Source organism: Eutrema salsugineum, unplaced genomic scaffold (assembly GCF_000478725.1).
Source record: "Eutrema salsugineum unplaced genomic scaffold, Eutsalg1_0 scaffold_6, whole genome shotgun sequence".
Lineage (NCBI taxonomy): Eukaryota > Viridiplantae > Streptophyta > Magnoliopsida > Brassicales > Brassicaceae > Eutrema > Eutrema salsugineum.
Genome location: NW_006256547.1, coordinates 3,429,942 through 3,457,562, shown reverse-complemented (window position 1 = coordinate 3,457,562; position 27,621 = coordinate 3,429,942). Strand labels below are relative to the sequence as shown.

General features: G+C 37.2%; 6 protein-coding genes and 1 pseudogene across 6 annotated transcripts; 4 read left to right on the top strand and 3 right to left on the bottom strand.

Moving 5' to 3' along the window:
- Nucleotides 1-970: 970 nt before the first annotated feature.
- LOC18013004 (CBL-interacting serine/threonine-protein kinase 5) lies at nucleotides 971-5,580 on the top strand. The gene is made up of 2 exons (XM_006394697.2): nucleotides 971-1,291; nucleotides 1,380-5,580. Exon 2 carries the CDS (start codon nucleotides 4,025-4,027, stop codon nucleotides 5,459-5,461), a length of 1,437 nt encoding a protein of 478 aa, XP_006394759.1. The 5' UTR covers nucleotides 971-1,291; nucleotides 1,380-4,024; the 3' UTR covers nucleotides 5,462-5,580.
- A 2,578-nt stretch (nucleotides 5,581-8,158) lies between these two features.
- On the bottom strand, nucleotides 8,159-10,644 carry LOC18012969 (phospholipase D Z). The gene is made up of 7 exons (XM_024151823.1): nucleotides 10,418-10,644; nucleotides 9,876-10,080; nucleotides 9,496-9,697; nucleotides 9,221-9,414; nucleotides 8,982-9,138; nucleotides 8,743-8,907; nucleotides 8,159-8,669 (listed from the first exon to the last, which is right to left on the bottom strand). Exons 1-7 carry the CDS (start codon nucleotides 10,578-10,580, stop codon nucleotides 8,214-8,216), a joined length of 1,542 nt encoding a protein of 513 aa, XP_024007591.1. The 5' UTR covers nucleotides 10,581-10,644; the 3' UTR covers nucleotides 8,159-8,213.
- Nucleotides 10,645-12,160: 1,516 nt separating this feature from the next.
- On the bottom strand, nucleotides 12,161-12,621 carry LOC18012853 (annotated as a pseudogene).
- A 711-nt stretch (nucleotides 12,622-13,332) lies between these two features.
- LOC18012665 (transmembrane 9 superfamily member 9) lies at nucleotides 13,333-16,652 on the top strand. Its single transcript, XM_006394694.2, has 7 exons — nucleotides 13,333-13,633; nucleotides 14,127-14,291; nucleotides 14,402-14,511; nucleotides 14,608-14,719; nucleotides 14,797-14,909; nucleotides 14,988-15,138; nucleotides 15,242-16,652. The coding sequence occupies exons 1-7, from the start codon at nucleotides 13,499-13,501 to the stop codon at nucleotides 16,397-16,399; spliced, it is 1,944 nt and encodes a 647-aa protein (XP_006394756.1). The 5' UTR covers nucleotides 13,333-13,498; the 3' UTR covers nucleotides 16,400-16,652.
- Nucleotides 16,653-16,993: 341 nt separating this feature from the next.
- On the top strand, nucleotides 16,994-17,850 carry LOC18012852 (early nodulin-like protein 3). The gene is made up of 2 exons (XM_006394692.2): nucleotides 16,994-17,243; nucleotides 17,341-17,850. The coding sequence occupies exons 1-2, from the start codon at nucleotides 17,060-17,062 to the stop codon at nucleotides 17,712-17,714; spliced, it is 558 nt and encodes a 185-aa protein (XP_006394754.1). The 5' UTR covers nucleotides 16,994-17,059; the 3' UTR covers nucleotides 17,715-17,850.
- LOC18012698 (nuclear nucleic acid-binding protein C1D) lies at nucleotides 17,810-20,631 on the bottom strand. Its single transcript, XM_006394693.2, has 6 exons — nucleotides 20,260-20,631; nucleotides 20,088-20,143; nucleotides 19,863-19,917; nucleotides 18,680-18,760; nucleotides 18,331-18,589; nucleotides 17,810-18,018 (listed from the first exon to the last, which is right to left on the bottom strand). Exons 1-5 carry the CDS (start codon nucleotides 20,474-20,476, stop codon nucleotides 18,351-18,353), a joined length of 648 nt encoding a protein of 215 aa, XP_006394755.1. The 5' UTR covers nucleotides 20,477-20,631; the 3' UTR covers nucleotides 17,810-18,018; nucleotides 18,331-18,350.
- A 503-nt stretch (nucleotides 20,632-21,134) lies between these two features.
- Nucleotides 21,135-27,590, top strand: LOC18012664 (protein RRC1). The gene is made up of 17 exons (XM_006394688.2): nucleotides 21,135-21,209; nucleotides 21,416-21,545; nucleotides 21,718-21,763; nucleotides 22,069-22,129; nucleotides 22,224-22,358; nucleotides 22,476-22,592; nucleotides 22,699-22,864; nucleotides 23,369-23,481; nucleotides 23,665-23,736; nucleotides 24,126-24,347; nucleotides 24,440-24,498; nucleotides 24,584-24,668; nucleotides 24,766-24,903; nucleotides 25,214-25,438; nucleotides 25,522-26,258; nucleotides 26,694-26,857; nucleotides 27,131-27,590. The coding sequence occupies exons 1-17, from the start codon at nucleotides 21,135-21,137 to the stop codon at nucleotides 27,418-27,420; spliced, it is 2,835 nt and encodes a 944-aa protein (XP_006394750.1). The 3' UTR covers nucleotides 27,421-27,590.
- Nucleotides 27,591-27,621: the final 31 nt, after the last annotated feature.

The window sequence follows — 27,621 nt, the reverse complement described above, 5'->3', positions numbered from 1 at the left end:
TTCTCATTTGAGAGAAAATGGTCGGTGTTTGAGAAAATGGTGTGTGAAAAACAAAAAAAAAATCTGATTGTTTCCACCAACAAACTAATGACACGTATGGAGTTGATAATGAGTCCTTAAAACTCTTCATCAAGTAACAGTTATTGTGTTTTATTAGCTTTAATCTTTATTTTTAATGCTAAAATGGGTTTACAACTCCCTAACAACTCTCTAATAACCCCTTGTTGGAGATGGTCTTACACGCAGCCGTCGGTGACAACTAGTCTATATATATACATCAGCTTTTGGCATGAGATGACACTGTCATTTACATAATCGTCCACCAGAGTTTATCCAGAAATCAGAATTATATCAAGACTGACAAGACGTATTTTACTTTCAATAGATTTAAAACAAATTTGGCGAATATCCTAATGATATACACAGTATATATATGAGATAACAGAACAAAGGTTACATGAGGGATAATTAGATATTTTCTTCAAAGTATATGACCCAAAATGAACAAACTAGTACTTATAAAAATAGCTAGTTCTATAAAAATAACTAGTTTTTTTCAGGTGAAATTTTTCCCTAGAGAAGAGAGTTTTTCCGGGTCTTCATCAATCTTGTTTTTTTTATAAGAGTAGTCTCAATCAACCATAAAATCTTGTGGTTGCATGGAATTCTTCGATGATAAGTTTATTTTACTAATCAACCAATAATATATAGATGTCCACAAAAACCAAAAATGCTAGATTTTTCAAGATAATGTGATATACATGTTCGTTTGAATATATTGGTGTGGCTGTAATTAATAATTAAACGAAAATGAGTTCGTTTTGTAGTGGTTCAGTGAGATGATTCGACGATAACAACAAGTTTCGATTAAATTAAATTTATTTCGTAACCGCTGGTTCAGTGATACATTTTACCAACATGACACATATGACTAATCTGAGATTTCTCTGACAAAAAAAAAAAAAAAGAATAATCTGAGATTTAAAAAGCTAAAACATTTTAGCGTTTGAATATTTTTTAGCCACGCGGAAATCTATCGCCAAAATGCCTTGATGAACAACCGACTACAAAAGGAACATGACTTAATGTTGTTGTTGCTTGTCGGCTACGGCAAAACGAACAACTAAACGTGTTCCGTGTCGGAGCTAGTGAGTTGTAAGGGGATTACTCTAAAGTTTTACTTCGTTGGTGGTTTTGATCTCTTCACATTTTCTCCCTGGAATTTTCATTGTATTATTCTTCTTCGACCGAGTTCTTAAATTTCATTTTGCGAGAGGAGTGAGAATATTGGGTATCATAAGCAGTTTGGATACTTATCTTTTTTTTTTATGTTGTTTTGTTTAGATTTTTTTTTTATGGAATGATTTCTTTGTTCGTAGGCTGTCTGACCAAGAAGCTGAGGGTCAGAACATTTGCAAGCAGTTGTTTGTAAGCTTTTCTGCTTATACCTACAAAATCTCCTGAAAATCTTCTTTTAGTTATTCCCTGCAATAGGTAGAGACTCTCTTGGTGCTATATATAGAGAAAAACTGAGAAAGTAGCATTCCTCCTTATCTTCCTGTACTCTTTAGGTCAAGTTGTGTATGGATCGACAAGATATTATGTGTGAATCTTATTAATCTAAGAGTTTCTGATCCATATAAAACAAAATAGAGAAGAAGAAACCTAAGGAAGGTAAGAACATTATAGAGAAAGCTCAAGCTGATATAGCAACCTTGTTGGAGCTAAAGCGAATTTATGATTATTTAATAATTCGTTATGGACTGGTACTTGTCTAACATTTTCTTCTGTTTTGCATTTCTTTAAAACTATGGATGATCCTATTAGGGTACTTTGATCTACGAACAATTTGCATATGTGGCTCCCCTGAATTTTGTGAAGATGCAGATTATTTGAGCTGATAGCTGAATGATCGAAAGATGCATCAGACGCTGGATCATTTGCAGATATTCAAAAATATCTGCTGGTTCCTAGTCTTGACATCACAAGATCTGATGCAGTCAGACCTGTTCAATGCAACCTTAGAAGATAAGAATCTATCAGAAATTCAGGTACTTTCTCTTCCTCTCTTCTCTGCCTTACATAATCTCAATGCTTCAGGACAGCTTGTTAATGGAGGAGGCCATTCGATGGACATTTCCAAAACCTCTTTGGATGAAAAAGCTGGTAAAGATCAGAATAATCAAACGATTTAAAAGACTCTTTGAGCTATTTTATCTTGTTTGATTTAACTGAACCTGTTTAACAGTTTTGAACTTTTTGTGTCAAACTTTCCTCGTTGAGGTTAAGTATTATTCAAGGATTACCTGAAGAGTCTTGCAAAGCTTTTACGACTAATTAAGAAGAGTTGAGGTAAAACAGCTTGTAAAACATTCTACTGTAAACGACACTCGTAAGTTTTGCTTCTTGATCTAAGTAGTTGGTTGTTTTTTTTTTTAATTCAAATTGTGCAAACTAAACGTAATAAACAATTTAAAGGGAAAAATTAATCGATTCATTTAATATAATTAAGTGATTCGGTTAAACAGGATATTACTGAAATAAACCAGCTGGTTCAGACAAAATCGTAGGAGGGTTGTCTATGTGAAATAAACTAATCGTGTTTAGAGCTTTAATAAATCAATCAACATCATTACAGTTCAATTCTTTAGCCCCAAAAGCAAAAGATCCAAAACAACATGACGACTTGCATATCTTGTCCTTTGCCGTCGACATACAAACTTTGTTACATAGATGCATATAATATAGTCATTAATTGTGTAATAAGCTTTAATAATAATAGGAGCCAATGACAACATTTAATTATTCTACGCAGAAAATATCTTCTCCAACTATAGCTACCATTTTGTCATCTTTATTTGTTTGTTTTTCGAAATTTCAGTCAACACTACTTATCTCTTTTACATCTCTGGACTATTGTTTTTTTTTTTTTGTAACAAATCTCTGGACTATTGTTACAAAGGAATTTACAGATTGCCTTGAAATTCGATGGATAATATGAATGGATTCAATTTTTGAATCAAGTTAATATAGTATATAACTGTAAGATACATTCAAAAATATGAATGGACATACTAGTTTTCTCCATATTAGAACATCTATGCGTGATAACGATTTGTTGCTGTCTTGATATTTTTCTATAAAAATATGTTTGTTACAGAAGGTTTTTTTTTTTTTTTTACCTACACTGCTACATACCAAGATAACGATTTGTTGCTGTTTTGATATTTTTCTATAAAAATATGTTTGTTACAGAAGGTTTTTTTTTCCTACCTACACTGCTACATACAAAAACTTGTTAATTATAGATAGGAATACTTTTAACCATATATAAAAAACAAACCTGTCAATCTATTACCGCCGGCGCCATTAGATCTTTAATTTCTTTGGTATTATCTTCGTTTAGAAATGTAGATAATTTGCCATGAATTTTACGCCACTAAGTTAAATAAGTATGTATATTCCTCCTTTTAATAATTTAATACCACCTCACCAATAGAGGTGGTAAATATTAAAACTCAAACATGAATCATCAGTATTTAAATATCTTAATTTAATAAAGAAATTCAATGCAGAAAGAGAAAGGTGTGTAACCGAAAGAGTAACATAAATTCATGAATACTGTAATTATCGTGTTAAACTGAAACAATTTATAGAGAACATAAAACACTACATATAATTTGTATCTCTAAACCGCGGCATTGATTGAATCTCGTGAGTCTCTTTCGTGCAGGAAATCTCTGAATATATTTCCAAGGGGCCGTCTCAAACCGCCTTACTGTGTTTCTTATAAAACAAACCACCAATAAAATCTTCATCACTCATCATCATCATCTCTCAAAGCAATCATATTTGCTGAATACATATGGAATCATTCTACTTCAGTAAAGATAGTATATGCTCATGGAGCAACCCAAACTTAAAATCATGGGTCAACAGCTTTTCACTTTCCTAAATCCTCTCCTCAACTCTCACCACCTTCTTCATCTTAACAAAAAAAAAGAAGTAAAACGTTCACTTGAAAATGGAGGAAGAGCAACGTCGTGTTCTGTTCGGTAAATACGAGATGGGAAGGCTACTAGGCAAAGGAACCTTCGCCAAAGTCTATTACGGCAAGGAGATAATCGGCGGCGAGAGCGTGGCCATAAAAGTCATCAACAAAGATCAGGTGATGAAGAGGAATGGTATGATGGATCAGATCAAACGAGAGATCTCCATCATGAGACTCGTTCGTCATCCAAACGTCGTCGAGCTTAAAGAAGTCATGGCCACAAAGACCAAGATCTTCTTCGTCATGGAGTTCGTCAGAGGCGGAGAGCTTTTCGCCAAAATCGCTAAAGGAAGACTCAAGGAAGACTCCGCTCGCAAATATTTCCAGCAATTGATCTCAGCCGTTGATTTCTGCCACAGCAGAGGCGTTTCTCACCGGGATCTCAAACCGGAGAATCTCCTCCTCGACCACAACGGAGATCTCAAGGTCTCCGATTTCGGTCTCTCCGCTTTGCCTGAGCAGCTTCTACAAGACGGTTTGCTACACACCCAGTGCGGTACTCCGGCTTACGTGGCGCCGGAGGTTCTTCGGAAGAAAGGATACGACGGCGCAAAGGCGGATATATGGTCATGCGGCGTTATCTTGTACGTGCTCCTCGCCGGATATCTTCCGTTTCAGGATGAGAATCTGATGAAAATGTACCAGAAGATTTTCAAGGCGGATTTCGATTTTCCGATGTGGTTTCCACCGGAAGCGAAGAGATTGATTTCGAAACTCCTCGTCGTCGATCCCGATAGACGGATCTCGATCCCGGCGATTATGCGTACGCCTTGGTTTCGGAAAAGCTTCAAGCCTCCGATCGCTTTCAAAATCGACGAACCGATCAATTCGCCGAGCAATAACGACGAGAATCAGAGAAGAGACGGCGACGGTGAAGACGAGGAGGAAGAACCGCCGGTGTCGCCGAAATTCTTCAACGCGTTCCAATTCATCTCGTCGATGTCGTCGGGATTCGATCTGTCGAGTTTGTTTGAGAGCAAGAGGAAGCTGAGATCGATGTTCACGTCACGGTGGTCGGCGTCGGAGATAATGGCGAAGATCGAAGGGATCGGGAAGGAGATAAACATGAAGGTGAAGAAGACAAAGGATTTCAAGGTGAAGTTGCAGGGGAAAACGGAGGGGAGGAAGGGACAGATCTCTGTGACGGCGGAGGTTTTCGAGGTTGCGCCGGAGGTCTCCGTCGTCGAGTTCTGCAAATCGGCGGGAGACACTCTTGAGTACAATAGGTTATACGAAGAACAAGTCAGGCCGGCGTTAAACGACATCGTATGGTCGTGGCACGGCGATAATAATAATAATAATATTATGACTATTAATAATAATATTAATATTATTAATGACCCTAATAATAATGATAACTATAGTAGCGATGAAAACTCGGTAGTGACTGCGACGGGAGAAGGTAATTAATGTAAGTAATGTGAAACTGTTAATTTTGTCATTCGGTTTGTTGTTAGATTCAGGAGGTTTTGTAAATTATGTGCATATATAGACGTTGAGGTTTTCTGACCAGAAAATGAAAAAAAAAACTATATTAAAGCAGAAGGTAATATTACGATCTAATTAAATAAAACTTAAATTAATCATCGCCATCTATGTTAGTCTTCCAATGTCCACTGAATAGCACTAGGTTTTAGTTGAGAGTGGAGAACACAGATAAACAGAACATGAGCGGAGAAAGATGTTCTTATCGAAAGACAATCCCATTGCACTTTAAAAAATTGGAAGTATAAAAACCTAATAAAAATTTAAATGAAGCATACCGTAATTGGTTTTTTATATATCTTTCATTTTATTTAAAAATATACATAAATATTCTAACATGAGAAAAGTTATCAAAAATTGAAATTACAGAGTGTCAGAAAAAGTAATAACAACAGATATTTATTTATTTTATTTTTTTACCACAACAGATATAATAACAACAGATATTATATCAAAAACATTTACATGAATACATTTTACTTTATGTATTACTCATTAAACCTTTTTTCTGTCTTCGTGTTAAACGTATATCAAAATATCTAGTATCATTCGACTTTTTGTCATTTTGCAATAACGTAAAAAAACAAGAACTTTTCTTTTGAACAAGTAAAAAACAAAAACTTCTTGGGAGATATTTTTTGTTTGACAAATTGAGATCTTACATACACAATTATATGTAACTTAGAATATTAATATTTTCACAGATATTACAGCTAATTAAATTATTATTTTCAGAAAATAAAAGACGTTACATTGAGCAAGACATATATCATACTACTAGTAAGTTGTACGTTACTGCATTATGATTACCAATTTCAATCTCGAGTTTATCAACAAATTAAGGACATATACCGATTCGACAAGTGGTTACGGTAAAGTTAGATTGCGTGATAGAGAAAAAGTAACGGACAAAACTTGCACATAATTGGAGAGATTTGAAAAGAACAGGCACGTGTTCGTGTCGTAGTCTCGTAGAGAGTCCAAAACGACCCACCTTTCCTTGTATTACAAGGTCAATTAATAGAAAGTAATTTCTAAGAACAAAGACACGATAAAAAACTATTAAAAACAGCTTTATTTTAGTTTATTTACAGAAAGATACATGAGATAAGCGAATTGTCATTGCATTAACAATTGCGTCATGCAAACATTCTGGAAAAGTGAGGTATACACAAATAATAGGTAAAATATACATCTGTGTGATGCGCTGGATTGAGTCATAAATTAAACTAAATAACCCCACGGTGTAAGAACTATAAAAGTCATATAATCATGCACGGGTTTAGACTTTAGATAGACAGATAAAAAGTGAATTGAGTGGATACAAAAATTGAGATAAAAACAAAAATGAGAAAGAGAAAGATAATGTTGGTAGGTCCATTGGATGATGCATTATTAGTCTCGGATGCATGGAATGTAATAAATCGAGCTGAAGTGGAAAGAATCTGCACTAACATTATCTCACCAGGCCACCAAACTCTATCCCAAAAATAAGGTTACTATTTTCCTTAAAAAGGAAAGCTTCTCTTCATTCAACGTTATAACCTTATTTTTGGAATGAAAAGAGTCTTAGTAAGTTTGATATATTATAGGGACCGGGCTAAAGACATTTAAAAAAAAAAAAAAAACTATTTTCAAGTCTGAATATCATTAAATTGAATCGGTCCACAAAATTTTGGTACTGCAATTGCAATATTCTAAACCGGTGGGTGTGTGTGTAAGAGACAAAAAGGACTGTGATATATAACAGATAGATTGATGGAAAAAGGAAAAAGGCAATCAATCAGTGGGTACTACCTAACTGCTACACCTGTCTGATATATATGGGACCCCAATTTTTAATCTTAGATATGTCTTTTCTTCACTTGTATCTCCAGCGACCTTCCTTTGGCCCTACTCCAACCAAATTCCTTACATAATATGCTTCCTTTCAAAATATTATCCTAAAATATCCTACTTGCACTACAATCGTGTTCTTGGATAAGCTTAATCACCGTGTTTAGTTTAATTGATTAACCAAGTCAAAAGTTGAGGGAGGTTAAGAAAGCCAATATGATGTTTTGCGCATGAGATGTGAAAGCCAATATGATGTTTTGCGCATGAGATGTTATCATTCTTCCGCTTAACGTGAATATACTTAATTTTGTTAACTTTCTTTTTGAAAAATTTGTAATCACTCAACATAGTTACGCACTTACGCTACGTGTAGACATCATTTTATTTTAAAAGTAAGATATGTATTTGCCTAATATTCGAATCTAATGTGAAATTTACACCGTATCAAAACCAACCACTAGATTAATTCGTTCCACATTGGTTATTTCTTTTAAAAGGATAATCTAACCAAGCATGAAATTTATTACACCTAATGCATTAACACCTAATGCATTAACGGTTTATAAATTTCTGCGTAAACGATTTTGCATATGAAAGTTTATTATTCACTAATCAACACATAATATAGATCTGGATTTTAGACTTCGTTAATCTATTAGGAAAAAAGATTTTCATTAAATAGTTATCAGGATGATCACTTGAAGACACTATTTTTAACAATTGAGATAATGTACTGGTCACCAAACATTTGTATGTTTATCTCAGGAATTAAAAAAAAAACATTTCTTGAAAATAATGCTACTTTGTCTCATTAATATACCTCTATGTTCAAACCCTGAAATTAAATTAAACATCTTTGTCCAAATTCTTGAACTGGAACTACATATGGAGAGTTCCAATCTGCATCAAAGATCTCCTGAAGCTTCAACACAATCTTGGTGTTGTAAGTTCCAAAACTTACACCACTTGTCGCAAAGAAGTAGTCCCAAACGAGGTTGCTGGTCCCTATGTGAGCTCTCACGTCGCTCACCACATATTTCCCGTGATTCACTCTCGTGTAATCTGGATACCGGTTTCCGGTTTTAGTCCCGTTTCTAACCGCAGGTCCTGTCTTGTTAAAACCAGGAACCATGTAGTATCTGATCTCCACTTGGCCAAAACATTTGCTTTGCATAGAGGAAGAGGAGCAAAGAACATTGGAGTAGAGCAGCGTCCTCAAGTATCGATCAGTGGCCTCAATGAAATGACCCCAATATGCTACTAGAATCTTCACTTTAGCATTCTTGGCGAAGACGACCTGCAATGTCAATTCTATGTAACTCAAATTCTGGCATTTAAGGAGAGTTAGATCATTAAGAATAGGTAAGTACCTCGGAAACCGCAGAAGAAAGGGATGACCAATAAACCTTAGGATTAGTATATTGAGACTGACCAAGCCAATCCATTGTATTGATCCTCACTGTTCCTCCTTCCACTACAGATTTGATTGTATCTATCCATCCTTGTTCATCAGATTGATGCTTCCCAAACAAAAGCTACATTTTCAAAATGCCAAAACCATATCATGTATATGATCAAAGAGCCCTGAACTGTTTTTATTGATTTTAACCTCTGGTGGTGCAAAAGATAGATAGCTCAGTTGCGGTTCTGAACAAGAATGGTTTCTAGGGAGAGCTTCAATATCGATTCTATACATCTCAGGATCAGATAGTGAAGGATAACCTGGGGAAACATTAGGTGTCTCTATGTAACTTGGAAGAGGTGACCTGAAAAGAGAAACACTTAATGCAAAGTACAGAAGAAAGAGAGTATAGTTTCTGGTTCAGTGTCACTTCTCGATCCCATTACCTGCATCTTGCTTTGTTAGGTATAAAATGGGACCAGCAAGGAACAGTTCTTTTGATCAGCCATTGTTGATCTGATACACTTCTTGTGTGAATTGAAGAGTCAAGAGATGCTAATCTCCACAAGTTATCGAAATAAGTCTTAACCTTTCGAGCAATTCGAGAACACCCACTTAAGTAGATCCCAACTTCTTTCACCTGTCAAAAATCAAAACAGCTCATACATTGCAGCCAATGTTCTACGGTGATTTCAGTTTGTATGTAAAATATTAGACATACTTGAGTTAGAGATTTCCAGTCATTATTGGCAGATCCTATATAGACGTCGCGATCATCTGAAATCCAAACCTTGGCATGAACGATTCCAGAGCCATACCATTTGCTTAGTAACAAAGTCACATTCTTGACGTTTGATCTTCCAGAAGCAAGATCAGATGGTTCTTTGGTGTACTCTGGGTATACTCCTGAATGAGACAATAGTCTATGCACAAGTATTTATCATTCAAATTCAAAAAGTTTATAACTTTCAACGATAAATCTAATAACTATTCCTGATAGAAAGACCATTCTCATCATTTCTCAATATTCCATGATCCTATACTCAAAAACAATTCCTTTCAAGAAACCATCCTAACTATGAAAGATTTGTACTAATTTACCTGATACTAACATTCCGATTAGCAGCATTGTCGATGGATTTATAGACTAGAGAACCAAGATGAGCTCCAAATTTCTGCAAATCTGAATCTGAGAAACCGAAATCGCCCGAGCGAGGATCCTTTGGGTTAGCAAGAAGCTGCCAATACTGTGCTATGATGTCTAGTGATCTTGTTGAATTATTTGCCAGCCACTGAAACACATCCCCTGCAGCACCAAACATTTCCCTCAAAACACATATCCAGATATTGTCTTTGTAATAGACTAACTGAATTACCCAACTTTTTTTCCAATGTATAAACAAAAACAGAGCTATGATAGTACAGAGGAAATAAGGCTCAATAAGTTCGCAAAAAGACACAGGCTTTCTCTGAAAACAAAACAAAGAAATGAATTTTGCAGGAAATGTTTTACTTAGAATCCAGAAACTTCAAAGGCGTATCACACAACTTGTTCAAAATAAAAAAAAATTGAAAATAACAGAGCAAAGAGTAAGTAATAAACAGTTCTTGTGCCCAGATTTTCTCGAGAAACAGTGAAGAACCTGTGGAGAGTACACCAGAGATGCGAGGAAACTCGGGCATGTCCGTGGGGATGGATTGAACCAGCCAGGCTTTGCATCGAGACGATGAGTCGACGACACGTGGCAGGAAGAGGCAAACTAGAAGCAAAACGACGGCGTATAGAAGCGGCGCTCTCTTCATCATCCTGCTCCTAGAATACGGAATCAGCAGCACTGATAGATCGTCAAGAGATCGTAAGAGAATCCAATAATCGTTATAAGGACCGACCGAATATTCTTTTACGGATAAATTAGATCTTCAAAAATTAAAAGTCAATGCACTTTTCTGTCTTGTACTGTTTCACACCCTTCGTAAAATTTTTAAGTTCAAATACGATAAAAAGGAAATTGAAGTTCAACTAGATTGGTTTTCTGTATTAAATCCCAAGATAGATTGTTGAAGAAAATTTCATTTTTTTGTCAAAATTGAAGAAAATTTCATCCTCTTCATTTTTGGAAATAATATCATGCAATTTTAGTTTAAGATAATAATAAATAAAAGGTAAATAAGATCATGCTATGAGAGACAATACTAGAGCATTTATGAATAACAAAACATATAAATCTGAATCAACTGATTCATAAATCTAAGGGGGTATTATTGGAGAATTGATTTATAAAGATTTTTAGAGTTTAAGATTCTATAGTTATTGGTTCGTGGATTTTTACATTCTTAATAGATTTCTCTGTTATTTATTTAGAAATTATAAAAATCAGTTGTTATTGATATGATGATTTTTATAATCTAATCAAAATCCATTGTTATTCAAAAAGTCTGCATTTAAATGATTCTATGATTCTGTTATAATCTAGTGTTATTGGCATAATGATTCTTTATAATTTAATTCATAAATCATGATTCTCAAAATACTACCTATATCCTTGGATTCTCAAAATCTGTCATATTAAAAAATTCTTAATAGAACTCTCTCTAAATTTTATAAATCCAACAAAACTCTTAAAAATTTGACAAATCTCATGATTTTTAAAATCAACTAAAATCTTCATAAATCTAAGGGGTGTTATTGGAGAGTTGATTTATAAAGATTTTTAGAGTTTAAGATTCTATAGTTATTGGTTCGTGGATTTTTACATTCTTAATAGATTCCTCTGTTATTCATTTAGAGATTATAAAAATCAGTTGTTATTGATATGATGATTTTTATAATCTAATCAAAATCCATTGTTATTCAAAAAATTTGCATTTAAATGATTCTATGATTCTGTTATAATCTAGTGTTATTGGCATAATGATTCTTTATAATTTAATTCATAAATCATGATTCTCAAAATACTACCTATATCCTTGGATTCTCAAAATCTGTCATATTAAACAATTCTTAATAGATTGTTTAAATCTATAGAACTCTCTCTAAATTTTACAAATCCAACAAAACTCTTAAAAATTTGACAAATCTCATAATTTTTAAAATCAACTAAAATCTTCATAAATCTAACTCCCAATAACCCCCTAACTTCCAATAACCCCCTAAGATTGATCAGAACGAAAGGAAAGAAATTGCCATTGCTTTCTTTAAAACTGCAGTTTTCATATCTGTTCGAATGAAAAATGGAATCAAACTAAACCAAAACAGTGTAATTGAATGAGTCAAAATAGATTACACTGGTATTGAATTGTTAAGAATATATATAGTTTGGACGAAACAAGTAATTTTTACCATTATTTATTGATATTTATTATTATCAATTACAAAAACTTAATATTTAACGAGAAATTGGCGTAGGAGTTTCATTTAGGTCACTACATCTGTTCCAAATTTTATTAGCCTTGAAAAGACTTTTGGGAGCAAAACGTTTGAGATTATACAACTTAAATACTATCTTTGTAGACGCCATGTGACACTCTTTCCCAACTTGCACTATCTTCAGACAACAATCTTTCGAAGTAGTTTTGTTTTGGATAATGTCGTATAACACTTCGTCATTGCACTTAGCCCCCTCTTCTTAAGGCAATTTAAGACATAGTTCATAAGTTCTGATGATTCTTTGTTCAACATATCATCATTATATCCTCTTGGAGCCGGTGTTTTTGCAAACTCTCTCTCTAAACTGGTGTCAGGATCGAGCAAGGGCTCGTCGTCATTTTTGGTGGCTAAACTAGGACAAGCAGACGATATTAAAATGGTGATTAAGAGAAATCCCATGAAAAATGTCTTGATCTCCATTTTCTATTTGTCAAAATACAATTTACTCCTTTTTCTCTTAATTTCTTTCTTACCCCTTCTATTTATATATAGGATTGGTATCTAATCTGATAGAATTTAATAAATACAATTTACTCATTGTTATTGTAACGTTTAGAATTTAATAAAATTAAGAGTTTTTTTTTTTTTTTTTTGCTTTTCTCATCGATATGGTTTACTTATTTATTAGTTCCAATACTAACATACATCTTACTTTGCTTAACGTCTCACGTCATTATAGACTAGTTCATTAAAGGTACTTGATGTTAGAGTTAATTGGTCAAAACGACCAAAAACAGTAGGATTTTTGTTTTTTTTTAAAAATAGCCATTTAAATATTTTGATAAAAAAGTTATGAGAGTGGAGTGATCAATATTTTAAATATTACTACTGAACTTCCCTTTTAAGCTATTAACACTAAAAGTTTTGTCGATAGACCGACTTTAATCATCAATCTTCTCTAAGTAGGTAAGAAAAGAACATTTTCAAATGGTTTTTCGTCCCAAAGAATAACAACCGGTTTTCGTTTCATATTTGTTTGAGTTAGAGACTTTTAATAAAAATAACTCAAAGTTCAAAACTGATAGAAATGATATATGGGCTTAAGAAATGTGGCCCATTCAATTTTCGACGTGTTAAATAGTCGCGTTTTCCACGAAATACACGTGGCGGAATATAAATGGAGAGGAATGATGTTACAGAAACGAAGCAATAACGGAGAGAGAAACCAGGATCTATCATACTTTGCAAGCTTCTTCTCTTCGTCTCTCGCAGAGACTCGCAAAACAAAATACACACAAAGCGTAGCTTCTTTTAGCTTCCAGATCTGCTCACTTTCTTCTTCTTCTGTGGAACCGCCATGGCTATGGAGTTTCGGAGCAGTTCCAGAAGAAGACAAATTTTTGGATCTGTAATTGCCGCGATTCTTCTGCTCTTTATCCATGGTGCTCACTCTTTCTACCTCCCCGGTGTCGCTCCTCAGGATTTCGAAAAGGTAACGTCTCAGTTTCTCATCTTATTTGTTGGGATCTGATTTGGATCTCTCGGATCTGGTTTTGAACTTTTTGTTTGGAGGTTAGAATCGTAGTGACGATGCACCGACATTCGGTGTTTAACATTTCTCGAGAATGATGTGTATATTGTGATGGTTGAGGCACGAAAAATTCTCCTTCTTCTTTACTTCGTAGATCTCCTGATCTGTACAATGTCGCATTTCACAAGAGCTTCGTCAATGTTTCCTCTTCGGGAGTAGCCTTGGCCGTTGCAATTTTGCTTTTTTTTTTTTTCCATCTATTTGTAATGAATGATTCGCTTCTCATTATAGAAAAGCGTACTATCGCTAACTAAAACAAACCTCTATAAAGTTTTGCATGCATGTTTAATTAGAATCATAGAAATTGACAATATTTTAGGTGGCTAATAATAAATTCTACTTAGAGGTCCAAGCTGAAATTGAATATTCAAGTGTTGATCTTTGTTATCTGCAGGGCGATGAGCTGAAGGTGAAAGTAAACAAGTTGAGCTCCATTAAGACTCAGCTTCCGTACTCGTATTACTCTCTTCCTTTCTGCCGCCCTAAGAAGATAGTGGACAGTACTGAGAATCTTGGAGAAGTGCTTCGTGGTGACCGGATCGAGAATGCGCCTTATTCGGTTTGTCTCTGTTTTGTTTGAATATGGCTGATGCTTGGGTTATTATTATTCATCTCTGGTAAAAAAAATTGAGCCTTTCCCTTTACTTTATCCCTGACTCAATAATGCAGTTTAAAATGCGAGAGGCACAAATGTGCAATGTTCTCTGCCGAGTCACTCTTGATGCAAAGACTGCCAAGGAATTCAAAGAGAAGATTGATGATGAGTATCGGGTCAACATGTAAGACCTCGAATATGAGCCTCTCTCTGACTTTCTAATGAATAGCATGTTCTCTCTCTGTTACTTTTTCTTATGCTTTGCTTGTTTGTGTGTTAGGATCCTCGATAACCTTCCTCTAGTGGTACCAATCGACAGACTTGATCAGGGTTCTCCCTCTGTTGTGTATCAGCTCGGTTATCATGTCGGTCTTAAAGGCCAGTATGAGGGTGTAAGTAGGATTGAAATGTTTACTATTTGCATTGCACGTGATAACACGATTTTCTAAGCTGCCCTTTGAATTTACAGAGCAAAGAGCAAAAGTACTTTATGCACAATCACTTGGCATTCACTGTCCGGTATCACAGAGATATGCAAACCGATGCTGCAAGGATTGTGGGATTCGAGGTCAAACCATACAGGTGCAATTCTTGTTACCAAATTGAACTCTTGGGATCCCGTCTATTTTCAGTACTAAATGTCTTTACCTTGATTTGTAGTGTCAAGCATGAATACGAAGGAAAATGGAGTGAGAAGACCCGTTTGACTACCTGTGATCCCCACACGAAGCGCCTGGTTGTTAGCTCAGCTACCCCTCAAGAAGTCGACAATAAGAAGGAAATTATCTTCACATATGATGTTGATTTTCAGGCAAGTTCTTGTTCGATTAATCAGTATATAACCTGATAGTTATCTCCTAGTGAGATTATAATGTGTTCCCGTTCTCACTGTTTTGCCATTGCTGTCCCTTTAGGAAAGTGAAGTGAAGTGGGCGTCTAGATGGGATGCTTATCTACTGATGAGCGACAATCAAATTCACTGGTTCTCTATTGTCAACTCTCTGATGATTGTCCTCTTCCTCTCTGGTATGGTAGCGATGATAATGCTGAGGACCCTTTACCGCGACATTTCACGGTACAATGAGCTTGAGACTCAAGAAGAAGCTCAAGAAGAGACAGGGTGGAAACTTGTCCATGGCGATGTTTTCAGGCCTCCAACCAATTCGGATCTTCTCTGCGTCTATGTTGGCACAGGTGTTCAGTGTTTAGGCATGGTACTTGTCACTATGATCTTCGCCATGCTCGGATTTCTCTCCCCGTCCAATCGTGGAGGTCTTATGACAGCCATGCTCCTCCTATGGGTCTTCATGGGCCTCTTTGCCGGTTACGCCTCTTCGCGTCTCTACAAAATGTTCAAAGGAACAGAATGGAAGAGAATTGCCTTCAGAACAGCCTTCTTGTTCCCTGCAGTCGTCTCAGGCATCTTCTTCGTCCTAAACGCTCTCATCTGGGGGCAGAAATCATCTGGAGCTGTTCCCTTCGGGACAATGTTTGCTCTGATCTTCCTCTGGTTTGGGATCTCGGTCCCTCTTGTCTTTGTTGGAGGTTACATCGGATTCAAGAAGCCAGCGCTCGATGATCCCGTGAAAACCAACAAAATCCCAAGGCAAATCCCAGAGCAAGCTTGGTACATGAACCCGGTTTTCTCAATCCTTATTGGAGGAATCTTACCGTTCGGTGCAGTCTTCATCGAGCTCTTCTTCATCCTCACATCCATCTGGCTCAACCAGTTCTACTACATCTTCGGTTTCCTCTTCCTCGTGTTTGTAATCCTTATGGTCACCTGCGCCGAGATAACCATTGTTCTCTGCTACTTCCAGCTTTGCAGTGAAGACTACCTCTGGTGGTGGAGGTCTTACCTCACCTCGGGTTCTTCTGCGCTCTATCTCTTTCTCTATGCTGCCTTCTATTTCTTCACAAAGCTCCAGATCACGAAGCTCGTCTCGGCTATGCTCTACTTTGGGTACATGCTCATCGCTTCTTATGCGTTTTTTGTGCTGACCGGAACAATCGGATTCTATGCTTGTCTCTGGTTCACAAGGCTCATCTATTCCTCGGTTAAGATCGATTGATTTCAGAAAAACAGTGCAGAGAGAGAAAGAAAGAAAGAAGGTAATATAGTTTTTCACAAGTTTTTAAAGCTTTGATTTTGTTCAATAGGTCCTTTCTTGTTTCGCTCTGTTTTTGTTTACAGTAACAAAAGAAGGGGTTTTTATATGTAAAACCTTCTTAGAGTGTATTCTGTTTGATTTCCCAAATGACACTTTGGATTATTTTTCTGGATGACAGTATGTGATTCTTTCATTTCTATTTATATTCTTTTTAGTAATTGATATCGATAATCCGCGTTTGGCCGCTAAACACATCGTTATTAACTGCGGACACAAAGAAACAAAATAATTTTATTATTGGTCGGTCGCTCATCGTCCTCGTAATTTCAATTAAATGCCTGACATAATGACGCTTCTTTTTATGTTCTTCCATCTCCGACCGTTATTAAAAAAATGATTTAATACAATCTAAGTTCTTGGAATCCGAGTCCCAATGGAGACTTGGTACGGACTCGACCGTTACACTTAGCAGAGTAAGCAGCAAACACCATTCACTTCCAACGGATACTTTCTTCATCTATATATATATATATATATACAGACCCAATCATTCTCAACAGAGCTCAAATAAGCCACAGCAATCTCTCTCTCTCTCCCTCTCATAAAGAACTTATAACCCTAATGGCTCGGAGAACTCTTGTTGAAGCCTCCTCTCTATTCTTCTTCTTGTTGATGGCTGATCTCGCCTGTTGCAAAGAGATTCTGGTCGGAGGCAAACCCAGCGCCTGGAAAATCCCTTCTTCCCCTTCTGATTCCCTCAACAAATGGGCTGAGAGTTTGCGATTTCACGTCGGCGATTCTCTCGGTGAGTTTCCCACCAAGTTCAAATCCAAAGTTCAGCTCCTTTTAGACTTTAAAATTTGTTAACTCTTGTGAGTGTGTTTTACGCATAATGTTGACAGTGTGGAAGTACGATGGGGAAAAGGACTCGGTTTTGCAAGTGACAAGAGAAGCGTACATTAACTGCAACACCTCAAACCCAGCTGCCAATTACAGCAATGGAGACACCAAGGTGAAGCTAGAGAGATCTGGTCCTTTCTTCTTCATCAGCGGCTCCAAAAGCAACTGTGTCGAAGGCGAGAAGCTTCACATTGTCGTCATGTCCTCTCGTGGTGGCCACACCGGTGGTTTCTTCACCGGCTCTGCTCCTTCTCCTGCACCTTCCCCTGCTCTTTTGGGAGCTCAAGCTGTTCCTCCTGCCACCGGTTCTGCTTCTTCTTTGACCTGTCGAATTTGGAGTTTGGGACTTGTTGGACTGGGGATTGTTTTGCTCTGATTTTACCCGGCTTTGTTTAGATTCTTCTATCTCTGCTTTTCATTCTTTTATCCATGAGATGGCTATGTTTAAATTCTTTTGGATCTTTGACAATGATGGTGTATTCCCGATTATATTAGACGAACTTCTTCTGAAATCAGTTGCTAACATAATGCAATGTACAGCATACACCAATCCTAACTATAGTTCCAACAAAAAAAAACACACCATTATAGATGAGTTGAGAAAACCAACTTCTCTCGGAAGAACGATGGTGACGTCACCATGGTGCATGCCACAAACACAATCCAAAAAGGAGAAGCAGCTGCAATAAAGATGAAGAAGAGGAGAGTTTTAAGGACCGAGAATTTACAAATAAGTGACTGACAAACGCAATGATTTACACAAACAGAACAGATACTGATTAGCAAAAATATATACAATACATTTTACGTAATTTTTGAAAGAACAACTCATAAAGAGGCCACAATTTTCAAAATTCTCATGGGATAGCCGTTTCTATTTATAAGAAAGTATCTGTTTATTATCACAATATGATAATAAATGGCCAATGGGACAATATATGTCAATCTGGAGATTTGCTTTCAGATGTCAGAGATAGCCAAGAGAGTAATACCATGATAAATTTGGTGGTAATCAAGCTGTACCAACTTCAACATCATCTGAACCATCAGCTGCCGCCATTAGAGGTCCCTTCAAACCATTTTCATTGTTACCATTAAGCTCACGAGCTGCCTTTTCAAGAAATTCTTTTGCAGCAGACTGAACAGACTGTTTCTCATTTGATTGGTATTTCCTCTTTTTCGCACTTGTTTCTGAATACCTGATCCTTGATTTCTCTCCTTTACTGAGGTCTCTAATGTTTTGCTTTTGGGCTACATTCATTTAGCAACGATTGTTAGAGAAGCATTGGACATAAAAGGAAAAGGAAAAGTTAGGAACAAAAAATTTTCATATAAGCTTACCCGATGTAAGATCAGGCAGAGAGTGTTCGATGAAACGAGTTGCTGCCTGACGATTTAAGACAGTACTCGGACGCAACGGTTCTAAGATTCAAAAAAAAAAAAAAAAGGAGAGAAATGTATAAGAGATTATCTAGTGGATAAGACATTGAATTAAAGGTAGCAATTCAGTCTCTAACTATATCGAACTAATCAGTATTAAATAGCAACTAGACAAAACAGTCCTAAAGAAGCTCACAAGACGTTCTACAAAATGCAGCGCATAATTGTTATGAATCGAGTAAACATCTCCTCAACAGAACTATATAAGGTTGATAAACGAAGATAAGAGATTAGCTCCTCCCAACTAAAGATAGCAGTCAAGAACAAATGGATCTTCAACAAAAAGGAAAAATCGCCGTGTCGGCGGCACATAACAATCAGCAATTACTTACCAATGAATTCAAATCAAATTAGTTTAATGGAAGTGCATCTTGTCAAAAACAAAGTTGAAACATTAAACCTTTTGATCATAAATCAGTCTCTTATCTTCAACGATAACAGAGAATATAGCAAACAAATCAGTCTCTTCGTTTTCAATAGACTAAAAAGGTGTCCCAAAAGGTAATATAACACTTGTTTTTAAAAGCAATTGGGACATAATCTCCCTTAAGTTTAAGATGATAGGTAGATGAAATAGTCAAGTGACGACAAGCTAAGCCCAGAACAACGCATTAGGCGCGAGACATTATGATAAGCCTTCCGATGGGTTACACCACTTCAGTAAACTTAGTTGAAATACTACTCCCCTGCATTTAAGATGTGTGTATTATTCAACGACAAGATACCCAGAGGATTGCATTTACCGCATGAGAAATGGCTAGCACCAGTCATTCTCTTAACAAATAAGACTGGCTAAGACAATTACAAACTGAGAGCTGATAAATCTTATCCCCAACGACTTTAAAAGGAAAATGGATGCAGCAATTCTTCAATGATAAAGAGAAAGAAAACTTGTTTCGTCCACGAGATGACGAGACAATACAGTCAAAAATTCAGATTGAAATAAATGATTTTTTCTAACCAGAGAAACAAAAGGTTCGCAAACTCAAATACTTGTCAACTCAACACAACAGTCAGAGCTAACAAGTTTATTTTTTTCCATCTCTCTAACAAATCAGTCAGGCACAGGGAAATCAATCTTTACCTTTGCTTTGATCCATAGACCGCTGTAACTTCTCTCTGTACACGTTTAGCCGCTCCTGAAAAACCATACTACCATCAATAAAACACCCAAAGCTGCCATTTTTGGTTTGCATTTGCATCAGTTTAGAGTCTACAACCACCAATTCATTAAGCTACGCATTTGAACACAAGTAACTCGAATTTCACCAAAGGAAACAAATAGCCAAAGACACTGAATTATACATACAATTTCCGATTTCACACGATGATCATCGGGATCAGCGCCAGTACATCTCAGCCTCACTGGAAAAACAAAGCCACAAAAAAACATTATCGCAAATGAATAAACTTCAATCTCATAGCTTTCCTTTCAGTGGAAACAGAATAATAAGAGAAGAAGAAGAAAGAGGGAGGCTTACGATCGAAAATAGTTGTTGTGGCTTGGGCGAGCAAGAACAAAACCTTAGCTCGCTTCAATGGCTGCATTTGGGCAAGAACCTCTGGCTCGGCTAAAGCCACCATCTGCTCAAGCTGCGGTTTCAGTTCCTTGAGGTAGGCCAGCGTTTGTTTCACAGCCTCCATTGCTGATTCCGGAACCACTCCCGCGGCGGCGCTACTTCCTTCACCTCCTTCCATCTTAATCGGCAGAGAATCGAAACTGAAGACTCAGATTGAGATGAATTACAGCTCGGCGGCGTTTTCACCGGAAAGAGTTAGGTTTCCGGTGGGATTCTCTCGTCGCCGACAGTTTTATAGATGCAGACGAAGAGGCGCTTCTGACGCAATTCGGGAACAGTGACGTCAGCATTTTCACGATGCTGTCAAAATTAGTCAAAAGTGGGCCGTTAATGGGCCAAAGCGAAAGTCAGCGTTTAAGGCCTTAATTTTAGGAACTTATAATTAAGATTTATAATAATTATTTTCGAATTATTATTTCAACAAACACTTACTCAATAATTAATTAATTCGTAAAAGACGACCGAAGAATATTTTTGATTGTAATTTACAAGTGATTTATCCTAACATTAATTCCTGCATAGTTTTCACTTATGAGCTCGTGGTGTTTTCTCCTAGAGCCCTAGGTTCCTGATCGTTCGTCACCCTTCTCGAATCCCCGAACCCTAATTCTGAATCAGAATCCATTATATCCGTAGCTTAATTCTTTGATCTTTCTCAATACAAAGTTCAGGTTTTCGAGTCGAAACTTGTTTTGTTTTAGACGGGCAAATGGTTTTAGCTGGGCTATAAGTTTCCCGAATCATCATCTTTTTCCTGAGAAGTTGGATGCTGAAAAATGAGCTCATTCTCGATCACCCGAAAGAAAACGCCATTCCAGAAACACAGAGAAGAAGAAGAGGCCAGGAAGAAGGTTCGTTTTTGTTTTTGTTTATTTCTTAGCTATTTCGAAATCCAGACCTTTATACTAACATGTTCTATTGCGTTTTAGCTTTCATGAAACTATTTGAGTTGAGATTTCAATCACCCGCAGCAAAATTTCTGATATATTGCTATTGTGGGTACTCAAATTGTTCCGTGGAGATTAATAATCGAGATTTTTTTCCAATCTTAACGCAGAAAGCAGAGGATGAAACGGCTCGTCTGTATCAGGAATTTGTGGAATCATTTCAAGGAGACAATTCAACTAAGACTTTTGTTCGAGGTGGGACAATTAATCCCGGCGACAAGCCCAAGGTTGACTCTGGAGGTTAGTCTTCGGAAATGCTGAAGCTTTAACTGTTGTTTACCTGCCTCTTTGTGTGTCCATTGTACTTTGTTCTTCTTTTGATGGTGTCAAATGGTAAAGAAACGCTTTTTAATATATCTGGGAACACATTATTAAGAGTATGGACTTTTTTCTATGCATTCGCGGATGGCAGGTGAAAAGTCCAAAGATGGGGGTTCCGTTTCAAAGAAGGGGAGTAGGTAAACTGATTGCTTTTGATTGATCAATCTTGCGCAAATCCATCGTAAACAGAAAGAGTTTGATCGCTCTTGATTGTGCCGTTGAGTATACACTTTTGAATACCATCTATCTTTATGTTTGTGATATCTATGAATCAACATATCCATCTGTATATAGGAACTAGCTGAGGTCAGATATTTCTGTCATCTGTATTGGTAAAAGCTTTCGGTCTTAGGAATGATATTCTTAGGTATTGCTTGATAAGTTCAAATCAATGCGTCTGTTCTTATGATATAGAAAATTATCCTCTACGTATTCTCTGCAGGTATGTTCCCTCTTTTCTTCCACCACCACTGGCATCTAAGGGTAAAGAACCAGAGAAAAAGGTTAGTAGTTTGGATTTTTTTTTCACTGTATTTCTTTGATTATTTGGGTTTAAGCAATGATTTAGCTGTAAGTTCATTTATTTCATCTTTCCAGAGGGAGGAAGAAAGAACTAAGGAGAGAGAAAAGGGAAAGACTCGAAATATAGATAATTTCATGGAGGAGCTGAAACGTGAACAAGAAATGAGAGAAAGACGAAACCAGGATCGTGATCGTCAGGGCGATAACTCGGTTAGTTCATCGTAGTCTTGCACTCTCTGCATCAATGTTCTGCTCTCAGATTAACCCTGCACTGCTTTTTTGGAAAGATATTCCCTGCTCTCTGTGCTAAACTTATTCTGTCTTCAGCCATCTAGCCGCTATGATGAGCTACCTGATGAATTTGATCCTAGTGGGAGGCTAGGATCGTTTGACGATGGTGACCCACAAACTACGAATCTGTATGTTGGGAATCTGTCCCCAAAGGTGTTTTTCCTTTTCTTACTTGAATTTATGTGCTGTTTCTCCGCTAATGTTTTCTTGTATTCGTCTGTGACTTACATTTTGAGCTATGATTTTTATGCTCACATAGGTTGATGAAAATTTCCTTCTCCGCACTTTTGGAAGATTTGGGCCCATAGCTAGTGTCAAGATTATGTGGCCAAGAACAGAAGAGGAGCGGAGGCGACAAAGAAATTGTGGCTTTGTTTCCTTCATGAATAGAGCTGATGGACAAGCTGCAAAAGATGAAATGCAAGGTTAGCTAGCCTGTCTTTCTCTAGAATTATCTATTGTAGCCCGGCTTAGAAATCATTTGCTAGGCCGGGGCACCTTGTGTAATATGATATAAAACGCTAGAAACGTTTTGAGGATTACTTTTCAGTAGCATATTAGTTCGAATACTCCAATTGAACAAAATTTGATTGGTTCATATGTGCAAACTGCAAAACCCTCTTCAGTGTCAAAAAAAGTTTTGTAACCAATATTCAATACAAGGCATGTATTGGCGTTCAGTTCTAGTCACTATTACTGCCTTGTTTAGTACCTTGTCTTTTCCTTCTTCATTGATGCAATTTCTTTTTACCCTTGTCTTTTCTTTCATGATGGATACAACTAACCCACTGGTTGGTCAGTGTTGGAAATAATGATCCTTGTGGAAATATTGACTAGTCTATGGTCGACTGGTTTTGTATTGAATAAACATCATGATTGCATGGGAGAGTACATAATAAAGTTATGAAGAAAAAATTTCAATTTTACAGGGATCATCGTATACGAGTATGAACTGAAGATTGGATGGGGTAAAGCTGTTTCTCTACCATCACAAGCATTACCTGCTCCACCACCTGGACATATGGCTATTCGGAGTAAGGAGGTTTGTGATGCATCCTGTGTTGCTCTCGATATACATTTCTTCTTTAATTCTATATTTCTATTTAGTAACCTATGTCCCTGGTCCCTGATTGTGATTGGTATTTCCTTGCCATTTTTTGGAGTTTTGACTGCCTGATATCATCCTTTGGTGTAAGTCTAAAATTTGATACATGTTCATGGGCAGGGCTGCAACTTGATCTTTTCTGGACAATCGGGTCCACCAATTACTTCTGTTCCAAATCAAAATTCTGAGCTGGTATGTAAACTTGGTTCATGGCTTGAATTGATTCTCTAGAAGTTTTATATGATATTCGAGGAGTGCTTGAGTTACTTTATAGTCCAGACTGTTACGGTTAAGTTGCAGAATAGTTTCTCTGTATTTCTTAAAGTAGCTTAGAACAGAAACAGAACCAAAGAACAAACTAGGGATGAATTCTAGTGCATCCTCTACTCTCCCAATACCCTTAAGCCCCCAATTCAGTTTCCAAATATTTGACTCTTCTAAGTACTTGATGCTTCTCTTATTTGTAGTGATCCTAGCTAGACTATCTCGCTGACGTGGCATCTGTAGTTGACAGCACTCTTATCAGCTACCCGTTTTAATTAACAAATATGAACACTTCTTGCTTTGAATTCCATTCTCAGGTTCTTACCCCTAATGTTCCGGATATCACTGTTGTTACTCCTGAGAACGAGCACCTCAGACATTTGATTGATACAATGGCTCTCTATGTTCTGGATGGTGAATGTGCATTTGAACAAGCTATCATGGAGAGGGGCCGTGGGAATCCACTGTTTAAGTTTTTGTTTGAGCTGGGCTCAAAGGAGCATACTTACTACGTCTGGAGACTCTATTCCTTTGCTCAGGTACATTTTAATTGCTTTCTAACTAAGTATATCTTATATTCTCGTTGAGCTTTGCATTGTCATAAGCTGATGAATGTTTTTGTACTGTTTAGGGTGATACACTTCAAAGGTGGAGAACAGAGCCGTATATCATGATAACTGGTAGTGGAAGGTATGAAACCATGCCAACTGTGAAACTGATCCTTTTTACCTTGGCGCTTCTATTGTTTAAACACAGTCTTTTGCTCTTATTGCAGATGGATTCCGCCACCGCTGCCTCTTACTAAGAGCTTTGAGCATGACAAAGAGTCTGCAAGCACATATGCAGTGGGAAGAAGCAGGGTAATCTTCTTGCAGTCTCTCTTCTGATTTTTTATTGCTTTTTCTTTTGTCTCTTTCATTAGTATTGCGGGGTACCTTACACTGGTAAATTTTACAGCGTGGAGAAGTTGAAAGGACTCTGACGGATCCTCAAAGGGATGAGTTCGAGGACATGTTGCGTGCTCTTACATTAGAAAGGAGTCAGATAAAAGAAGCTATGGGCTTCGCTTTAGATAATGCAGATGCAGCTGGAGAGGTATCATTTAGTTTAACAGACGATCGTATGCTTCATAGATATAGATATCCTACAGAAGCTTCACATATGTTTTAGTCCCTTATTTGTTATAAAAATATCTAAAGACCGGTTCTATGCAGTAGTAAAAGAATGCATTACAAACGCATAAAATTCCAGAAAGAGAACCTGCTATTGGACCAAAATCAGATGCCGTTATTAAAAATATTTTCTGATTCTTTTTCCTAGTCACCTCATAGAATCCCTGAACAGAAATACACGCTAGTAAATTCAGTCGCCTTTTCCTCTTTATATATGTGTATTTATTCCACAGGTTGTTGAAGTTTTGACGGAGTCCCTGACCCTAAAAGAGACATCAATTCCAACTAAAGTTGCCAGACTTATGCTTGTGTCTGATATTCTTCATAATAGCAGCGCACCTATTAAAAATGCATCTGCATACCGAACCAAGTTCGAAGCAACACTACCCGATATAATGGAAAGCTTCAATGATCTGTACCGGAACATAACTGGAAGAATAACTGCTGAGGCTCTAAAAGTACTGTCAGAAAGAACAATAATCTTTTATGGTTTTCTTTGCCTTATGACATGCATTTGTAAACTCATTCGGACATTTTGCAGGAACGGGTTCTCAAAGTTCTGCAGGTATGGGCAGATTGGTTTCTCTTTTCAGACGCATACATATATGGACTGCGTGCTACATTTCTCCGGTCAGGAATCTCTGGTGTTACCTCATTTCATTCCATCTGCGGTGATGCACCTGAAATAGAGAAGAAAGGTTACATCGACAACATGAGCGATATTGGTATGATCAAGCAAGATGATGCACTGGCAATAGGTAAAGGCGCTGCAAGACAAGAGCTGATGGATTTACCAATTTCTGAGCTTGAGAGACGCTGCAGACACAATGGACTGTCTCTTGTAGGGGGTAGAGCGGTGATGGTTGCTCGGCTACTAAGCCTTGAAGATACAGAGAAACAACGCGGCTATGACGCAGTGGATGAAATTTCAAAGTATCCGCAAGACCATTCAACTTGGGAAGAAGTTAAGAATGAGCGTGAGCATATCAGGAACAGCTATGCAGAGGTTGAAATGAAAGAGCCTATGAATCTGGCAGCGACAATACCAATCCCACAGCCTGAGCTGAAAGCCTTTGTGGGAAAAGAGAAAAATGACCTCGTATTGCCAGCTTCAAAATGGGCTAGAGAGGATGACGAAGCTGACGATGAACAAAAGAAGAGCTACTCTTCGGGAAGCGACAATACTGGTGGGATAACTTTCAAGGCCGATGACGAGGATCTCAAGGGTAATGATCGTGTTCGTGCCCAACCTGACAGTGGAATGGACGAGGGGCAGAGGTTTGATCAATTATTTTGAACTGATTTAAGGAAGCTAACTTAACTAGAAAAAGAATACATCAAATTGCATTATCGCTTCATATAGGTGCTTGAGCATTAAAAACATCAAAGGTATTACTGGAAATAGTTCCCGAAAAGAGGAAGATCAGTGTGAGGGTAGTGTTTAGTTAGGGAGGTGTGTTCTTATGAACCTCAGTTGGTTTGGTCTTTAAAGACTACAAATTGTTTGGCACTTTGGTTCCTGTCCGGTTAGGTGGATAATTGAAAGTCAGAGAAAGCTTTTGGGCAAATGCATCAATTGTACAATCCCAAATGTGTCTGAACCCATACATGAGCTTGCATCAATTACCTTTACCAGAGCTGCTATTCAATTTTAAGTTGTAACATTCGAAACTCAATAGGCTGCTTCCTTACTCTCTTTTTTTTGTACTGCAGACAAAAGCTTAGACGCATAGAAGTTGCTTTGATAGAGTATCGTGAAACTCTCGAGGAACAGGGGATGAAAAACCCCGATGAGATAGAGAGAAAGATAGAAATCAAACGAAAGAGGCTTGAAGTCGATTATGGCTTATCAGGATCTCACGAGGGCAACAGAAATCGTAAGTTATACTTTACACCTGACAGTTGCTCTTCTTCTGTTTTGAGAAAGGTTATTAAATTGTTCCATGTCCATTTGATGCAACAATGGGGAAACTTGAGCCCCTTTCTGCAAATTCGTTATCTCAGTTTCTTTATACTCACGTGTAACTTAGGCATTTTACATGTGTGAATGCATCTCAAACTTTAAGATTAGAGTTTGAGTTTGGTGCAGTCCAGGACATGGCCTATGTTCATGGACCCTTCATGAAAATTAACAGTGCTTTAAACTGCAGAGAAATCAATAATAGAGCGGAAGGAGAGGCTTGAAGATTCTCGAGAATCATCTAAGAAGAGACACCGTGGGGAAAACCAGAGCCAAAGTCCACCAAGGAAATCATCAACCAGGGAGAGAGATCACGACTTGGACAGAGACAGAGATAGGGACAGAGAGAGACACAGAGTTAGGCAACATGATTTGAACAGGGATCGAGACCGACGTGAAAAGAGTTCAAGCCACGAGCGAGACGATCATGATAGAAGCAGAGAGAGAGACAGGGATTGGCGCAGACGAGGCATGAGATGATGATTGTTACTTCACCTCATGGTTTGTTCTCCGCATGACTGGAAATACTGTTCTTATGAAAAGGTTGTAACCCGTTTGGGTTTCTAAACTCAGAAGATATGTAGAACTCGTTCTCAGACACAGCTTGTAATTGTGTATTCCAGTCCAAGTTTTCTGAGATTTCTCACCCTCAATTGTTTCTTCTCATGTTTTTCTTAAGGA

Bases quoted from the DNA above. Each gene is read 5' to 3' on its own strand.
- LOC18012969 (XM_024151823.1), bottom strand. From the start codon at position 10,580: ATGATGAAGAGAGCGCCGCTTCTATACGCCGTCGTTTTGCTTCTAGTT. The intron at 10,081-10,417 runs GTTCTTCACTGT...TTGGTGCTGCAG, and splicing joins CTCTGGTGTACTCTCCACAG to GGGATGTGTTTCAGTGGCTG. The intron at 9,698-9,875 runs GTAAATTAGTAC...ACTTGTGCATAG, and splicing joins AATCGGAATGTTAGTATCAG to ACTATTGTCTCATTCAGGAG.
- LOC18012665 (XM_006394694.2), top strand. From the start codon at position 13,499: ATGGCTATGGAGTTTCGGAGCAGTTCCAGAAGAAGACAAATTTTTGGA. The intron at 14,512-14,607 runs GTAAGACCTCGA...TTTGTGTGTTAG, and splicing joins GATGAGTATCGGGTCAACAT to GATCCTCGATAACCTTCCTC. The intron at 14,720-14,796 runs GTAAGTAGGATT...TTGAATTTACAG, and splicing joins TTAAAGGCCAGTATGAGGGT to AGCAAAGAGCAAAAGTACTT.
- LOC18012664 (XM_006394688.2), top strand. From the start codon at position 21,135: ATGAGCTCATTCTCGATCACCCGAAAGAAAACGCCATTCCAGAAACAC. The intron at 21,764-22,068 runs GTAAACTGATTG...TATTCTCTGCAG, and splicing joins GTTTCAAAGAAGGGGAGTAG to GTATGTTCCCTCTTTTCTTC. The intron at 24,499-24,583 runs GTATGAAACCAT...CTCTTATTGCAG, and splicing joins ATGATAACTGGTAGTGGAAG to ATGGATTCCGCCACCGCTGC.
- LOC18012698 (XM_006394693.2), bottom strand. From the start codon at position 20,476: ATGGAAGGAGGTGAAGGAAGTAGCGCCGCCGCGGGAGTGGTTCCGGAA. The intron at 20,144-20,259 runs GTAAGCCTCCCT...TTGTTTTTCCAG, and splicing joins CACAACAACTATTTTCGATC to TGAGGCTGAGATGTACTGGC. The intron at 18,590-18,679 runs GTAAGCTTATAT...AAATGAATGTAG, and splicing joins TCTGCCTGATCTTACATCGG to CCCAAAAGCAAAACATTAGA.
- LOC18013004 (XM_006394697.2), top strand. From the start codon at position 4,025: ATGGAGGAAGAGCAACGTCGTGTTCTGTTCGGTAAATACGAGATGGGA.
- LOC18012852 (XM_006394692.2), top strand. From the start codon at position 17,060: ATGGCTCGGAGAACTCTTGTTGAAGCCTCCTCTCTATTCTTCTTCTTG. The intron at 17,244-17,340 runs GTGAGTTTCCCA...TAATGTTGACAG, and splicing joins TCACGTCGGCGATTCTCTCG to TGTGGAAGTACGATGGGGAA.